The sequence below is a fragment of the Brienomyrus brachyistius genome, unplaced genomic scaffold (genome assembly GCF_023856365.1).
Source record: "Brienomyrus brachyistius isolate T26 unplaced genomic scaffold, BBRACH_0.4 scaffold1368, whole genome shotgun sequence".
Lineage (NCBI taxonomy): Eukaryota > Metazoa > Chordata > Actinopteri > Osteoglossiformes > Mormyridae > Brienomyrus > Brienomyrus brachyistius.
Genome location: NW_026043642.1, coordinates 1,562 through 20,182, shown reverse-complemented (window position 1 = coordinate 20,182; position 18,621 = coordinate 1,562). Strand labels below are relative to the sequence as shown.

Sequence of the window (18,621 nt, the reverse complement as noted above, 5' to 3'; positions counted from 1 at the left end):
CCGCCTACGTGACAGGCAGGCTGTTTGGGAGGCGGGTCACGTACAGGGGGACAGGGAGCTCTTTATGGTGGCTGAGGAGTGAGGAAGAGAGGCTTGGGCGCCTCACCTTGCTGAATGACGGTCTCTCCAGCGATGTGCGTGACAGGGAACATGGCATCAAATATGTCACTGAAGGGGAGAGAAAGAGAGAGAGGGGGGGGGGGTGTTTATTGCCTGTTCACATCTAGCAGAGCAGATGCTTTGCACACACAGCAGGTGAGCAAAGGCACATCAACGGCAGGTCCTCATCCGCGCACCGCCAGGCCCGTGTTTATCTACAAACACCCGCGGTCACCTAGGAGACCGTTACAGCGAGACGGTCGTGCGTGCTGACAGGCGGACAGGTACGGCACGCATCAGCAACATCATCATTTCATCGTCATCATCATGTTCTTCAATGTTGAATACACATGTGCGGCAACCTATCTGAACAACTGTCAGCAGAGATGAGCTTTTTTTGATGACACAATACCAGTGACAGGGTACCATCATTCCCCCAGTGAAAAGACATCACAGTATCACAGTGACAGGCTATGGTACCACAGTGACAGGTTACCATGGTGTGTATGTGTGTGTGTGTAACAGACTGTGTGTACGAGTATATGTACATGCATCTGTGTCTGTGTATGTAATAATAAGTGTGTACATGCCTAGCTGTCCAGATGACCCAAGCCCAAATGTGCTGAATCACGCATTAACCCAGAGTCTAGGGGTAGGAAACATACTTTCACTGACTGGGGCATGATCACACATTTCTTCAAATATCATAATATTAATTCATGGCAAATAAATTATTTCTTAAATATTTGTTTTGCCATTACACTAATTTTTATTTTAGTGTATATTGTAAATATGTCAGATTTATGTGAAGTTTGTAATTTGACATCAAAGTATAGCCATTGCAAAATGCAGTATGGAACACTTGCAGAAACATTATAAAAGTACATAGTAAGCAAAGCTGGAAGTTTGTTTTGATCTCAGATATCTTATCACCAAAGTCTTGGGTACATGAAGATGACTAAATGGTGTAGTTGCAACATTCAGTTAGATAAATAAATAAGAAAAACCTCAAAAGCTCATGTCACTATTTCTAGCTCCTTTCATTGAATATGTAGGAGCTCTCATGTGTATGCATGAGCCATTCACACCTGGCCACACCCCCTGGCCACGCCCTTTTATGGCACTGATGGGGATGTATCTGGATCGTGTTTCACCGTTGCGTTGTTCATCTAATTACCATGCGAATGCGGTTTGAATACGCGGAAATGCAGCTATTTAGAATGCGAATAGCGATCTTCAGGTGAGGGCGGTACTACACGCCCCGCATGCAGGTAAAAAAAAAGGTGACATGGTTTAATTTTTTGCTAATTTAACCTAATTTTAAAAACTGTAATACTTCCGACAATTGACGTTTTGAAAAGAATATTTAGTCTGCGTTTTTTCATGATTCTACATTAAGATTTCAGCGAGATACAAACTGAAATCGACGTGAAAAGTACGCTGCATCGCCGACGACACACTCAACCCCAGAGGGTTAAACAAAGATCCCAAAGAAAAGAACAAGACAGAAGCTGCTGTCGATGATAGTGTTTCATATGGGCCACATGCTGTTATACCCCCAAGCAAACAGGTGGCGCTATCCAAAGGGTGTCGCAGGCCTGCACGGAGTGCCAAGGCATTCACATTTATGATTTCCTGTCTCATGGGCTGCAAATCCCAAGTTAGCCTTGACGCCAAGTTTCCTCTCCTGCCGCTTTGTCTGCAGGGCCCTGCAGCAGTGCATCATGGGAGAGGGGCGTCACTCACATACCTTGGCAGCAAGCAGCGGGTGGCCCCCACACCTGGACGGCGCCTTTGTCTGAGCTCCTTCGGGCGGGAGCAGCGACGTAAGGGGGGGCCCAGGTGGGCCTCCCATCCAAAACGGGGAGCGACGGATTAAAACATACCTGCACCCCCCGCTCACAGCGTGTAATTACACCCCCCTCTCCGTAGATGCTTCACCGGGCAGAAAAAAGCCAGTTTAACACACGATTAGCCCCCCCTCAGTCAGCTCCCCCTGCATACCTTTGTCCAGCTGGCCCTCCTCTCCTTCTGCCCCCTGACAGGCCCCGGGTTAGGTGGTGGGGGCAGTTCTAGGCAGGAATGGTTGGGTGGCATGGGGGGGTGGGCACTAGGGTCAGAGGAGCAGGGAAGTTACCTGTTCAGGGAGGAGGCAGCACACATCACCGGCTGCCCCCTCTAAGCCTGTGGGGGGGGGGGGGGGGCAGTAGGGGTCAGACTGGCCCTCAGTGGGTATTGGGGGAGTGGCAGATCGATCCCACAGTGTGACACCCCCCCCCCACCCCCCACCTGCTGGCAGCTCAGGCACAGCAAAGTCACCATGGGCACTGGGGGGGCATCCTGCTCTGGGTCTCATGCTCATAGCTCCACCAGTCAGGAATGGGGGGGATATCAATCACACACAAGACCGGAAAGAGGCATGAGGGGGGCCCAGATAAAGCCTGTTAGATTGTATATATTTTTATTTTTCATTTTATTTATTTCCATTTAGTTTTAATGCCAAATGACAATAAAATATATTCTATTCTATTCTTCTGGGGAAGAGACAAAGAGTTCAGTGACGGTGGTCCCTTCTACGGTCCAGAGAGCCGGTTCTGAACCCGGGGCCCGACGGGTTGGGGATGAGGCCCTCAGGACGTCCTGCTGCCATACTGCTGTTTAGTTTGACGCTGAAGCTGCTGTCGGGGCGGAAAGCAGTCGGGCCCACATAAGACAGGGCTTTTAATCCACACACCTGGTGGCTTATAGGGGGGATAACGGCCTCCTAGCCCGGGATGGGGGCTCGTGGGGGGTCTCTGATAGGGGCAGCTGGGGACTGGGGAGGTCGCTAACACCTGCTGAGAGGATGTCGGGATCCGGCAAGCCGCGGACCACCGAGGGTGTATGGAGTGCCCGTGCTTGGGGGGGCAGTGGGCACGAGCCCTCTCAGCGAATCAGCCAGGCTCACACCCGTCATGCGGAGCCAGAACATGCTGGTACATTCATGGACACGCCTTTACACAGGCGGGGTCAGAGGGCACAGCAACAGCCAATAAGGGACGAGAGCTGTCGCCATGCGATGAGAAACCGCGTCACAGGTAAACACTCGAAAGCGATCCGGGCAGGTCGACCCGGCGAGACGCAGATATTTATGGCCTTTTATGAGGTGTAGTAAAAGCGAAGGGCTTTAAAGCAGAGCCCCACCAGCCATGAGGGCGTGACCAGCACAATGACCGTGCCCGCGACCATGACCGCGACCATGACCGTGACCATGACCGCGCCCAGTACTGTGACTATGGCCACGAACCGCCAGCTCGTCCCGCGTAGTGACAACACTTTCGGTCCAGGTTATTGTAAGAGTGATCTGGGGGAGCCTGTGCCCACGGTGTCTGAGCCATTTCCCCACCCAGCCCTCCACTTCCAGACGCCCATGAAAGGCCGCCAAGCGAAGGTTCCGCATCGCAGATGAAAACACAGCGGCATTTGGCACTTCATGACGGCCCCGATATGCCTGACCTTGGCTGGCCGGCGCCACGTCTCGGAAACACAGGCGAAGTCAGAGGGCAGACAGAGCGGGGGGAGTCTGGTCCACGGGGAGGACAGGCTTGGAGGGCTCCAGGAAGCTCTGGGACTGTCCCTGGCATGAACCGTCCTGCCGGGCCGTGTGAATGGATCGTCTCCAGGTTACTGGGCAGACGGTATAATCTCCGACTCTTAGACACGCTGCGATTACCCACAATTCCCTAAGGAAGAATAAAAAGCTCTGGTTCCTCTTAACAGAGTGAGACTTTCACACTGATTTCCTCGCCCCTGTGCCCTGGAGCGCGTTATCTGTGACGGCTCCGGGTGTCACTCTGGATGCAAAACAGCAGACAAACAAATAAAGTAATAAAACCAGCCCCCCCCAATACCGACGGCAGGACACGGAAAATACGACTTAAAAAAAAAGATTTTACTGCGAGGGCTGGCCTGTTTAGCCTGCTGGATTCTCATCAGCTAACGGCGCAGGCTCTCTCACACGATTAAGCGCCATTTGCGCGCTCGTGCGGTGAGCGTGTGATGGCGCAGTACGCCGAAGCGGGAAGGTCAGGCCGCTCATGGTGCGGCTCCAGTGTTCGTCACGATGGGGCTGCGCTGCCGCATTTGCTGCTTCAGAGAGGCTGCAAGTTAAAATGCTGAGTCACTTTAATGTCCAACCTGTGAACTGCTCTAGATTATGAAAGCCCCAAACAATCTGTCTACAGTGAGTAAGGAACCGATAAAAAAGGAAACGCTCAAAACAACAGCTGTTAAGGAACCTGAAAAGGGATGAGCTGTCACAGCGGTCAGCCAGTGGCCCAGTGTGACCTTGGATGGCCCAATATGGCCCAGTATAGATGAATGTGGACCAGTATGGCCTGGAGTGGTCTAGAATAGCCTGGTGTGCCCCATTAAGACCCACAGTGGCCTAGTTTGGCCCAGGGTGGCCCAGGGTGACCCAGTTCAGCTAGCACTCTGCATTACTGACCTTCTGTGATGCCCCCCCCCACACACACACACACACACACACACACACACACAGAGGCTCCTGGGCCGCTCCCGGCCTGCTTGGCTACCAGGAGGAGTGCTGCCCCGAGGCAGGAAAGGGGGAGAATACAGAAGAGGATTCTTCAGCCACTTAGGGAGAGAAGAGCTCAGGATGAGTCAAGCATCAACAGGACTGAGCCACTCTGACATGTCTGAGGGGGACGTGCCTCACTTTTACCTGTACAGACAGAGAGGGCTGGCAGGCAGGTAGGAGAGCACGCAGATATACACACATTCACATAGATATACACACATTCACATAGATATACACATATTGAGACACACACACCTAGATATTCAAACATAGACACAAACATACATTAACACACACACAGATATGCAAACATTGATATACATATACACACATAGATACACAGACACACACACACTCCCCCTCCCAGCACAGTCCTCCCTTTGTTGAGGTGCTGACAGTGACGGCTGTTTACACAACAGCACCAGCTCTGTAGCGGGAAACCTTTGCTCTTCTACGGGCACACAGCCCAAACCTTCACCGTCACACCCCGACCCCCCCATCCTGCTAGCCCCAGCCAGCAGAGCGGAGTGTGCCGTCACGTGACCGGCGGGGTCTGCACACTAATTAAAGAGCCTGTATCACCAAGTCAGCAGCGTGTGTCTGTTTATGGGCGTGTGCGTGTGCGTGTGTGCAGGATCCAAATAGCTCTCGGCTGTCAACTTTACTCATTTACCGGGTCGTACATGTAGTTTTTGGCTCAAACGGATCATCTATGTGCACTGTAGACTGGGCTCGAATTTTATGCCAGCTTCTGTTTCCATAGTGATTACCACACTGACTAGGCGATAAGGTCACATGACCGTATACTGACTCTACCACCTAATGCAGGACGTTAATGTGAATGGCGGCCGTGTTACTGGGCTTGACCGGGCCATGGAAAGCATGAAAACACAGGGTCAGAGCACAGTGACACGGCCCACACACACACACACACACACACACACACACACACACACAAACACACTCTCACACACACACACACAGACTTGCACTCATATCTTTGTGGGGACCATCTATTCATTTCTATAGGCAAAACCCTAATCCCAGTAACGACACCTAAACCCCTACTCAGCCTTACCCATAAGTAACCAAACTAAATATAAGACTTTTAGCATTTTTTGTTTTTTGATTGCAGTGACAGATGTTTATTAAATCAAATTTCCCCTGATGGGAAAACGACAAAATAACAGGTTTGTTGGTCCCCACAATGTAACGTATATCTGATCCCATACACATATACATACACGAACACACATGTACACGTACATGTACACAGACACACATGGACACGGACACAGACACACACACACACACACACACACACACACACACACAGACACACATGGACACGGACACACACACACACACACACACACACACACACACACACACACACACACACACACAGACACACATACGCTCCCCGGGCTTCTCGACACCATTCATTAACCACACGTCCTTGTTACGGCTGAGACCCCAGTTACCAGCCCCCCTTTAGCTGACACCTGCAGGAGATGCTGGCAGAAGAGCCCAGAAACACCGGCCTCTGCTGCTGACACCGTAAGATGCAGAGTGCCAAGACACCATGGCTGTTTGGCTTGGGCCCATCCTGCCGGGCTGGGGCTTTGGGGGGGGGGGGGGAGGGGGGGGTGTCCTTCAAGCTTAAGGTCCGGATTTACACAGACACTTTTAATAGGGGGTTAAAAAAAAACATTGGTTGCACTGTGGAATTTGGTAAAAAGGGGGATTATAAACCACTGCTAAAGAAGAAAGCAAAATAGGAGGGAAAAATGAAAGAAGAGGTGGAGTTACAGAGAGCCCAGCATGCAGCACGAAGCTGACAGCACAGAGGGGAGCGCGCCGGGCCAAATTAGCTGCACCTTTAATCCCCAAATCTCCTTAATCTGTTTTCTGAAAAACAGCGCCACCCAAAGGTCATATGCAACATTATCGCATGCAGACAGGCACCACCTGTTGTCTGCCCATCAATGATCTTTTTGTGTACGTTTACCTGGAAATTTCCAAAGAAGTTTCCTGGGTACTGGACGTGTTTACAGAACAGGAGGCAGACAGGGTACGAATGGGTTTGCCTGCAACGGAACACGTGTGTCAGGTGATACCGTCTGCACGGGTGGCAGGAACCTCGACCCGCGGCAGGTTGCACAGCAGTGAGCATCCCGGTAAACTTCGAAAGTTCTGACCCGAGCCCATCCGAAACAGAACCTGAATTCACATCCACCACAAGTCTGTTATCATCAGACGACACCTCCACCACACACGTTAAATGTGGCAGTGGTGGCTTAATGGTTAGGGAAGCGCACTTGTAATCGAAAGATTGCAGGTTCAAATCCCCCACCAGCAAGGCACCACTGAGGTACCCTGAGCAAGGTACAGCCCCCAAGCACTGCTCCCTCCCCGGGGGCTGAATTAGCCCTAACCCTAACCCCCTGCTATGTCACATCGTCACATATGGGTTAAATGCATTGATGTGCACTGTGTGCTGTAGTGTGTCGACAATGACAAGTGATCTCTGAATTCTAAAAGCTAGGACCGCGTAAGCAAGATGTCCACTGTCCATCAGTGAAGGCCAGAGGTGACAGGGTCAGAGGTGACCGGGGTCAGAGGTCAGGAGGCTTCCCACACTCCCCTGGGCTTCATCAGCTCCTCAATTTGTGCCCTTAATTGGAGGATTAAAACTTCCAGCTTTGTCCCAAAAATTCCACACATACTCGGATGTGTAGGGGGTATCAAACGTAGCTATTGTTGTCCTCGGCGTGACATTAATGGGACGGACGCCGGTTTGCCAGAAATGAGTCATGACTCCTGGGGCCTCGCGTGTGACTCATCCCGTAACGGCGGACTGTGAGAAAAGCTCCCCCCCCCTTTTTCCACAGACTGCTTCCGCCACCGGGGGGCACCGGGTGCCATGCGGCATCATGGGAGAAATGAGAGGGGAAAAAAACACGACTCCTTGGCCTGGACTGAGAAAAGCGGGAAGAAGCCGGAACAGATGGTTCTGGCAGCCGCACTCACAAACCCCCCAGTGCCCCCACCCCCAACACACACACACACACACACACGGCATGATAAACCACAATATTAAGGAGTGATGACAACTCATCCTCCGACTTCACATCCTATTCCAGCTTAAATCAAAGAAAGCGACAAGGACCCCCCCACCGCCCCCCCCATCAACTGGTTCGTATCCCTCTGACCTTATTCAGAGTCCCTCCCCAATGCCATCCTCATCTTCCCGAAATTTCCCACCATCTTTCAATGCCGGAATGCGGAAGCTGAGGCAGAGCCCCCAAGTGGGACAAAGCCGCCAGTGCAGGACAGCGGTGGATGTAAGAGCTGCAGTAAGGCCGTTATCAGCGTAACCCTGGGCGGCTGGACCACAGCCTGGGTGATGTAATGCGATATAATGGACACAGTATCGCTTATGCAACGGCTCAGGTGTACCGTATCAGGACAGCAGGAAGTGAGGTTTTTAAAAAAAGCGACTGCAGCAAAACAAACATGCCACCGTGTGAACTTCTGATAGCGAGTTTATCGGACTCCTTTTCCTTTTTTGGTGAGCATTGTGCTGGCCACCTTCAGCAAGGAGATCAAGGTGGGATAGACCACGAAATCAAGTACATCTGGGCACAGCTGGGCCCACCTGGCCCTCAATGAGGACCTCCATAGCTCCCGCGCCCTCAACCCCGCGATACCTCACAGCTGCAGCCACTTTGGGATTATCTGCCCCCTTGTTTAATCTTATCACAAGTGCAGCCGTTTTTAAAAGCAACAAAGGCAAAGAAACTGGAAGAACAATTGGGATGACCCGCTAATGGCTCCGTGTGAAGATAAGAGACCACGAGGGGGCAAAACAAGCAGCCATGAAGAGTTTCTATCAAAGACCTACCTGCACAATCACACCTATGCCTCAGGTGTGTATTTATGCATGCACGTGTGTCTGCGTGCACCTACCGGGTACAGGTGAGACCACACAGCAAAAGTCTGTATGGGAAGGAGGCCATTACGATCATGCAGCAGATAGGGTTACGGCAGTAGGGCTGTAAGGGAACTGTGGTAGTAAGACAGGGAGATCATTATAGAGAGAGGATTACGGCAGTGAGACTGGGAGAGGATTACGGCAGTGAGACTGGGAGAGGATTACGGCAGTGAGACTGGGAGAGGATTACGGCAGTGAGACAGGGAGAGGATTACGGCAGTGAGACTGGGAGAGGATTACGACAGTGAGACGGGGAGAGGATTATAGCAGTGAGACAGGGAGGATTACGGCAGTGAGACGGGGAGAGGATTACAGCACTATGGGGGGGGGTCATCATAAATATTTATGACACTGAGACAGTAAGATGACTGGGGCAGTGTGACAGTGAGAGGATTACAGTATTTAGCGAGGATTACAGCAGCATTACAGAGGGAGTAGATAACTGCACTATGGTGATGAAAAGATTTATGGCAGTAAGACAGTGAGGCGATTATGGTAGTGCAACAGGGAGAGGATTACAAGAGTGAGACAGGGAAAATATTACAACAGTTGACAGGGTAGTGAGACAGGGAGAGGATTACAGCAGTGATGCAGTGAGAGGAATATGACAATGAGAAAGGGAGGATAACAGTAGTGAGACAGGAACAAGATTACGGTTGTGAGACAGCGAGAGTATTACAACACTGAGACGAGGAGGATAACAGCTGTGACACAGGAAAAGGATTATAGCAAGCAGAGTGAGAGAATTACAGCAGAGAGAAAGGGAGACCATTACCACAATGAGACAAGGACAGGATTGCAATAATGAGACAGGGAGGATTATGGCAGTAAGACAGGAAGAGGATTACCTTCCTGTGACTTAAAGAAAATTATGGCTGACAGACAGGGGTTGATTACTGCAGTGACAGAGATGTGAGACAGAGAGAGGATTACAGCAAAGGGACTGAGTAGGAATTATGGCAGTGAGACAAAGAGAGCGTTACAGCACTATGACAGTGAGACAGACACAGCACTATGGCAGTGAGACAGGGAGAGGGTTACAGCACTATGACAGTGAGACAGACACAGCACTATGGCAGTGAGACAGGGAGAGGGTTACAGTACTATGACAGTGCGACAGATACAGCACTATGGCAGTGAGACAGGGAGAGGGTTACAGTACTATGACAGTGCGACAGATACAGCACTATGGCAGTGAGACAGGGAGAGGGTTACAGCACTATGACAGTGAGACAGATACAGCACTATGGCAGTGAGACAGGGAGAGGGTTACAGCACTATGACAGTGAGACAGACACAGCACTATGGCAGTGAGACAGGGAGAGGGTTACAGTACTATGACAGTGCGACAGATACAGCACTATGGCAGTGAGACAGGGAGAGGGTTACAGTACTATGACAGTGCGACAGATACAGCACTATGGCAGTGAGACAGGGAGAGGGTTACAGCACTATGACAGTGAGACAGATACAGCACTATGGCAGTGAGACAGGGAGAGGGTTACAGCACTATGACAGTGAGACAGATACAGCACTGGCAGTGAGACAGGGAGAGGGTTACAGCACTATGACAGTGAGACAGATACAGTACTATGGCAGTGAGACAGGGAGAGGGTTACAGCACTATGACAGTGAGACAGATACAGTACTATGGCAGTGAGACAGGGAGAGGGTTACAGCACTATGACAGTGAGACAGATACAGCACTATGGCAGTGAGACAGGGAGAGGGTTACAGCACTATGACAGTGAGACAGATACAGCACTATGGCAGTGAGACAGGGAGAGGGTTACAGCACTATGACAGTGAGACAGATACAGCACTATGGCAGTGAGACAGGGAGAGGGTTACAGTACTATGGCAGTGAGAGGGTTACAGAACTATGGCAGTGAGACAGAGAGAGAGTTACAGTACTATGACAATACTTAACAGGGTTACAGCAGTGAGAGAGAGAGGGTTACAGCACTATGGCAGTGAGAAGGTAATAGCATTGTTGCAGTGAGAGGGTTACAGCAGTATAGCGCAGACACATCAAAGAATACATTAGACACCTTCAGACCGTGTGCGAGAAACCACAAACGTCTCCTGCCCAAAGACATCCAATTAGTGAATCAACTGTAGTAAAATAATGCAATGAGCACCAACTGACATTCAGCTAATATCCTTTCACAGGAGACAGAGGTGCTAACTGGTTTCTGTGGTTGTAACTGCTATCGTTTGAAGCTTACAACTGCGACCACTGGAGAGCAGAACATGATGACACAATGGCACGGTGAACAGAGTTAAGCCCAGCAGTGAGATGCGGGTCAAACGCTGCAGTACCCACCTGTCTGCCTCACACTCTCAGCCTGTGCACTTTGCTTAGACCAGTTGTCATAGAAACCACCCCAGAGTCATCCTTATAGGACAAGAGGCAGAAAGAATGAGCAGGCTCTTGGGGCAGGGGGGGCGTGAGGGCGGGGGCCTTATGAGTCCAGAGGCAACAAGGCCCCCTTGTCCCAGTGGATAAGGTGTTTGCAGGCATCCTGCCAAATGGCCCTTTAGTGAGGGCAAAGCACCAACCAATGAAGATGCAGGAATGAGAAGCACGTCTCGGTGCCACCTCGGTGGGTCAGGTTACAGTGCTACCCGCGGGCCGCCGTGGGCTTCAAAATGGCGGCTTGTCTTTACAAGCATGACGTCAACCCTGCAACCCATTCTGACACTCAAACACTAATAAGACTCAGATAACGTGAACCAACCACATGAATCAAAGTAACGACAGCAAGCACTTGGCAGTGTCATATCCAGGCATCTGCCGTCAGAACCTCTCTGACCATACTGTCTTCCTGTAAGTGGGAACCATGCACTGCCAGATGTAAACACTGAGCGATGGAGCCCTCAGGGCTGCCGAAGCTGAGATGGACTCCATGAGGGACATCACTGCAGGGATAAAAATTAAAAATGAGGTACCCTACCCATCACCCCCCCACTACAGCGGCACAAAGAGCGACCTTATTGCCTTTCCAGCAGTCGTTACAGGGATGAGAATTTAATACAGCGATAATGGGGAGAACAAATTTGAGCTGTTCAGCTTACATAACCGCTGAGTGAGTAATGATTCGTGATGTTTCCTTCACACGGCACGGCCTGCCAGGGCGCTGACTCACAGCGACGGATGGACCCATCCCGGCGACGCGCCAGCCAATCACGACTCCTCGGCCACCGCCATTTCACGCCCCCCTGGACGGGAGGCCGTCCAATCACAGGAGGCCGACTCTAACATGCTGTTGCCAACCGACCCGCGCAGTCCGGTCCGTGTTTAAGCTGCACTTAACTCTGCTTCGCGAGTACAGAACGTGCCGCCGGTCCACTCCCACATCACTCAAGCGGCGGCCGCCAGAAAACTCGACGGAAGCATTTCTGTGGATGAAATAAAGCCCCCGGACTCCTGGGGTAATAGTCAGAGGCATTAGGGCAAGAATATTAGATATCACAGGGCACGGGCAGCCATCGATACTGCCAGGGCAAAACAGCAGGAGGAGCAGCCCAGGGCCCACCGGAGACGCAATACGGCAGCTGTCCTGGATGGGAGCCATCCTCAGCAAAGTACAGGCTCACATCTGCACAAAGTTTAAGCCACATCTCCTGCCGCCCTCTACGGGGGTCACACGGGGGTGCCACCTGTCCCCGTCTGGCGAGATGCAGGTCGATGCCCAGGAAGTACCAATTTACCGCAACTCCTGTGTTTGTAGTTTTGTGTTTTACACCCACATGGAGTCGTGGTGCAGGTTTGCCACGCTCTGCCCCACTCAGGAAGCCCCATCGGCTGGCACCTGCCCTTACCAAGGAGGCAAGGTGCTCCATTTCGCCACGGTGATGAAATCCGCCACTGTAATCTGCCGGCGGGGGCAGCGCCTCGCAATCCAACCCGTGCGGTAAATTGTCAGCCGACGAAAGGATGGGAAAAAAATTGCTTTTTTTCTGGGAAGCTTCCACATGACCCCTCCGCCCCCCCTTGCCCCCCCCCCCACTCTGGGCGGCTCCTGGCTTTTCCCTCAATGCTGTGCTCAGCTGCACAAATGGATTCTCCTCAGCAGTGAAACTGGACTCCTCTGCAGATGGACACACCTGAGCAGTGTTTCCCACAGCCTGGCACGGTGGTTCAGCCAGTGCCGAGCGGGGGACGGGGGTCTGCATTGCTGTTTCGCCATGGCAACATCCCTGACACTCATCAGTCCCTCAAATAATAAAAAGCGAACTGAATCGCTGCATTCCGCGCCACGCAAATCCCCCAGACAGCCGCGCTACAGCCACTTCACATTATCAGACTGCATGCTCATCTGTCTCTGCCACCCCAGTTACCAGGGAAATTGGCGACAGTGTTTTCACAACAGTGCCCCCTCCCTGCCCATCTGTGAGCACCCCACCCCACCCCTTTACCGCCCTGACCATAAGTATGGACGATGGGTCTTAAAGTCAAAAGCCCACACAGACTCCCACATTCCTTGAGAAAGGAGACTCCTTTCCAGAAGATGCCTCAGGACTGCAAGCAGCTGTTATTCACCTTTTCCGGAAAGAGCCGCGGAGACCCTGTGGGCGGAGTTAACGGCCTACCTCCTCTCGTTGTCGTCGAGATGAGCGAAGAGCACGTTCTTGGATATGGCCTTGGCCAGAGCCGTCATGGTCTTGTAGTCCTTGGGGATCACCTGCAGATAGGAAGGTAATGGGGGCTTCTGAGGACCACAAGGGCTCTACCTTACATACACACACAGGTTTGTAATTATATCTTTGTGGGGACTCTCCATTCTATTAGCAAAACACAATGTATTATAAACCTAATCCACACACACACACACACACACACACACACACACACTGGGAGTAGCAGTGGCCCCTCTACCTGTGGAGCTGCATGCTTTGTGAGCATGTGATGGCAGTATGTACCAAGCCTGTGTGAATGCTTTATGTACCAAGCATGTGATGGCTGTATGTACTTAGCATGTGACGGCTGTATATGGGTGTATATGGGTTTATGTACCAAGCGTTAGTGATGGCTGTATGTACCCAGCATGTGACGACTGTATGTACCCAGCATGTGACAGCTGTATATACCGATGGCTGTATGTACCGAACGTTGTATGTACTCAGCATGTGACAGCTGTGTGTACTGAGTGTGTGACGGCTGTATGGACCGACGGCTGTATGTACCGACGGCTATATGTACCAACGGCTGTATGTAACGAGCACGTGATGGCTGTATGTACCGAACGTTGTATGTACTCAGAATGTGACAGCTGTATGTACTGAGTATGTGACGACTGCATGTACCGAGTATCTGATGGCTGCATGTACCAAGAATGTGACGGCTGTATGTACTGAGTATGTGACGACTGCATGTACCGAGTATCTGATGGCTGCATGTACCAAGAATGTGACGGCTGTATGTACTGAGTATAAGTGGCGGCTCACAGGAAACACGGAGTTCTGAGACAATCTGTCACTGTGGTGAGCAGCTTTGCATGCAATCAGCCGATCTGCTCCCCCCACCCACTCATATGGAGGATTTCAATACTGGGAGGTGGATTAAACACACTGCAAACCCCTCCACCAGGACGCAACTACAGAGGTCCGGCCCAGCCTGCATATTAGGATATTAAGAGCGACATTCTGAGGGGGGGCTGAATGAAAAGATGGGGGAGGGTGGTGTTGTTCAGAACGACAGCAGAGTGCAGTCAGGCTTTAATTAAGTTGCAGCAACAGATGTCTCACCACGAAGAAGCCCGGAGTGTGCACAGAAATATGGATATTTATATATCAGAGAAGGGCCTGTGGTGGGAGCCTGCTCTCTAAACCCTGCATGCTTAGCGCGCATGTGCGTGCGTGTGTGTGTATGCGGGCGTGTGCGTGTGTGCATGTATATGGCTCCATTATGCATAAGCTGCAATAAGGGTATTGGATAGGAGCCCCCATCCAGCCGGGAAAATCACCTGCTCGCGAATAAGCCCTGAAAAGAATCTTCTGGGTCATCAGAACCTGAGGTCACCTTTATGCAGCCAGTATACATGCACTATATACGGGGAGCCACATGGTACGAAAAAAGGGGAAAGACCGGAAGCATAGCCTGTGATGCAGGCTGTCAGAATCCGGCGATATGTGACGGAAAGATGTGGCAACACACCCCAGTGCCAGTCCCATGAAGTAAGCATACCACCTTCAGATCACTGCAGTGCTGTACCGCTGACCTCTGCAGGCTGGGCCGCTGGGCTTGGGTTGGGTGGGGGGGGGCGACTGATTAAACATGCAGCCCCCATCACAACCCAACTGACAGAAAATGTTGCGCCGCTGCAATGGTAAACATCTCCCAAGCCAATCGTGAGAAGCTGGGAAGCCAGGCACTGACTTCGCAGCTGCACTGAAGAGGAGACTGGAACCGATTTCTACACAGACCACAGACAGAGTGACAATCCGCAGCCCTGAATCAGCAATGCAGCTCTTAGTGACGCCGCCGATATTCAATTAATATTCAAATTAATGCAGAGGCTTGAAGGAATAAAGAAACGAATGGAACTGGCATCTGAAGGCATTTAAAAAATTTTAAAAATTAAAAAAATTTAATTAAAAAAATTTAATTAAAAAAGTAAACATGCCAAAAGTCTCGTATTTTGCATGGCTACTTATGGTTAAGGTTAGGACTGAGTAGGGGGTAGGGTCATCGTGCTGGTATTAGAGTTTTCCCTATAGATATCAATGGAGAGTCCTCACAAAGATTAACCTGTGTGTGTGTGTATGTGTGTGTGTGTGTGTGAGAAGAGAAGTGGAAGTCAGCCTCCACGTCATCTTTCATCTGCAGTTACCGCACTGCAATTTGGGTATCCATGGCTCATTATAAACTAATTAGGCCAGTGTCATATTAATCACGTTTTAATGAGCGCGACCACAACCCGCAGAACAAACCCAGTGCTTGAGGAATAACAACTCAAAAGATGGATTCACTGTCCTGCTCTGGGTTCCCATCTGTACTCGTATTACATTTAAGGCATTTTACTCCAAAATGAGGAAACTCTGAGGATCCTGGAAGGTTTGACACCTCGTTCCCAAACTTAAAAACTGTTTTCCTGTTACCGTATTTTTCGGACCATAAGACGCACCTAGTGTTAGAGGAGGGAAATGAAGAAAAAAAAGATTCTGAACCAAATAGTGTCCTAAAATATTTTATGCCAACCATGTCAAGTGAACAGTAGTCAACAGCAGTATTAAGTAATAACCATTATCACTGTCATTAACAAATAAAGTCAGTAAAAACCAATAAAAGTACAAAAAAACAAGGAGACACTTCAGTAACAAAATACGATAGACTTTCATGTGTATGAATGAGCCATTGACACCTGGCCACATCCCTCCCCCTTTTATGGCGCTGATGGGGATGTATCTGGTTCGTGTTTCATCGTTGCGTTGTTCAGCAAATTACCATGCGAATGCAATTTGAATTTGCGGAAATGCGGCTATTTAGAATGCGAATAGCGATCTTCAGGTGAGGGCGGCACTACACGCCCCGATGCAGGTGAAACAAAGAAAGGTGACATGGTTTACTTTTTTGCTAATTTAACCTAATCTTAAAAACTGTAATACTTCCGACAATTGACGTTTCGAAAAGAAGACAGATTACGGATTTAGTCTGCGTTTTTTTCATGATTCTACATTAGGATTTCAGCGAGATTCAAACCGAAATAGACGCAAAAAGTACGCTGCATCGCCGACGATGCACTCGACCCCAGAGGGTTCGAGAGCATGTGAGCAGAGCAATATTCGGACCATCAGAAGCAGTGACTTTTTCTCCCCACTTCTGGGGAGAAACACTCCGTTTGTAAGAAAGTACCATTTCTGTGAACTTTTTGGGCAAATTTTATCTAAAGTTCTTCATTGCATTACATGAGGACTGAACGAGTTTTGGTTCCTGACACCGTAACATATGAGAAGGAAGCCTGACATTGGTGGTTTCATCTCAAAATGAACGAAAAAATAGACTGTGATTTGGGCATTTTCTCTTCAATTGAGGGGTTCCTCAAGGCTCTGCTCCGGGTCCATTTAGCGACTGAAATGACGGCGTTCGTCTGGCTTGTGCCTGGCCCGGCCTACCTTTCTGACGTAGCTGACAGCATCCTCCTCTGTATAAACCTCGGCGCTAACTCCACCACGCCGGCGCCTGGCTTTTACCACTGGGTTCGGGGGGGGCGGGGACACCTCGTCGTCGTGGGAGTCTGACTGCGAGTTGGACTTCTGGCGCGCCAGGATCTGTTTGCATTCTTCCTGTGATGGGAATAAAAAAAAACATTAAAGCAGAAGTAGACACATGCCACTATGTGAAAAACAAATATATAAGGAGCTTCTGAGCCCTGTGGTGAGCGGTAATACCATGGTAAACATCGGAATCTTCAGTACATACATGAAATAAACAGAATCTCTTCTTGAACGGATCATTTGGCTGGTTGCAGGCTTTGGCGGTGCAGTCTGGGCTGGGACCCAAGCACTTTGCCATGTGTTTGATATTCCACCGTAATAAACTCTACCAATCCGACAGATTTAAAATGAAACGGGCTGCATAATTAAGCAATTGTTCAGTCATTCATTCCGCTTTTATACCACTTGTGCTATACAGGGTCACTGGGGTCTAGAGCCCATCCCGGAAACAACAGATGCGAGGCGGGGAACAGCCCAGGATGGAGCCGCAGCCAATCACAGATTCCATTATGAGGGTGAAAAGGTGGACAGTACTGTGGAACGTTACACCAACATGCATTACAATAAAATGCTGAGAGTTAAAAAAAAATAATAAACCCTCAGGTGAAGCTTAAACAGGCAACTGAGTACACAAAGCTAATTAGTGCGAACAAGCTATAAAAGTGCTGCTTATGAGTCTTAACGTTTCTAGTTTAGCCACTTTCCCATTTGCATGTGACACAAAAGCATGTGACCGCGCTCACCAGGCCGACAGCGTCAGCGGCAGGGGGGGGTACAGCTGGCGCAGCCCGAATCACTGCCTCAGCAACACCGCCCGTTCGATCGCCCTTCCCTGCCTTTCAGCCAGCTGCACCTCCCAGCCCCCCCCCCCTTGGGGCAGGTGCTCTGCCATGGAGGCTGCGCTGCCTGAAAATGACGACTCGCTGCCTGCATACGACGACTCCCTGCCTGTAATACACCCCTGGCACAGAAGTCACACACGGCACGTCCGGAGGCCACCGAGCTTCTCGTTTTGCACCAACTTCACCAAGTCACACAGCACCCCACCACACAGAATTAACACCCAACCGTACAGCCACAACCAGACACACGCATGCGGCCCGAAAACGGCGACGCGGACTGGCGTCGCTCTCATCGCCTCCCGAGTGAAGCCTGCTGCACTAGTCCGCGGCAGAATCGACGACAGCTTTACCATGCTCGCCCGGCCCTGTGACTCCCTGCCGAGGTGGGCCGCCCCGTCCGAGCTACGAACCGGCCGGGCCGCCCGCCATCCTGGCAGCTCGGGGCATGTAGCTCGTCGTAGGGGGGCACGTGTGCGTATGCGCCGCCGTGCGTGCAGCCGAGCGTGAGAACGCACGTGTGCAGACGTCTGAGATCACCCGCTCGCTCTGCTGACAGAAACTCTGACGGGAGAAGGATGAATGAATAAAGGATGAAGGAATAAAGGATGAAGGAAGAGCACGGGAAGATCCCGCTTCCCTCACCGCGTTCCTGCACCAGTCCCTCTCTCCGGCTCTCCCTCTCTCTCCCCCCCCCCACACACTCTCTCACTCTGATTGCGCACAAACACACGCGGTTGCTTCCTTGGTTGCCATGACAACGGGCATCGTTACATTTCTCCGCTGGAGTGCAAAGTCATGAGGAAATTGCATGGAGCGTGCACACGCACGGAAGACGCACGTGCAGCGGCGACACTGTCAGGGAAGTAAGACGGGCAAACTGCACG

The 18,621-nt window shown here is 50.9% G+C and overlaps 1 protein-coding gene across 1 annotated transcript in view; it reads right to left on the bottom strand.

Annotated features, from left to right (window-relative positions):
- The window catches only part of LOC125730517 (cAMP-dependent protein kinase type I-beta regulatory subunit-like), a gene marked incomplete at its 5' end in the record, with an annotated part of 28,697 nt that extends 10,966 nt beyond the window's left edge, over positions 1–17,731 (bottom strand). Inside the window, 4 exons of the mRNA XM_049005806.1 lie at positions 107–168; positions 13,272–13,363; positions 16,794–16,964; positions 17,639–17,731. Coding sequence (XP_048861763.1) covers positions 107–168; positions 13,272–13,363; positions 16,794–16,964; positions 17,639–17,731 — 418 coding nt within the window. The remainder of the gene's footprint in view (positions 1–106; positions 169–13,271; positions 13,364–16,793; positions 16,965–17,638) is intronic.
- Positions 17,732–18,621: the final 890 nt, after the last annotated feature.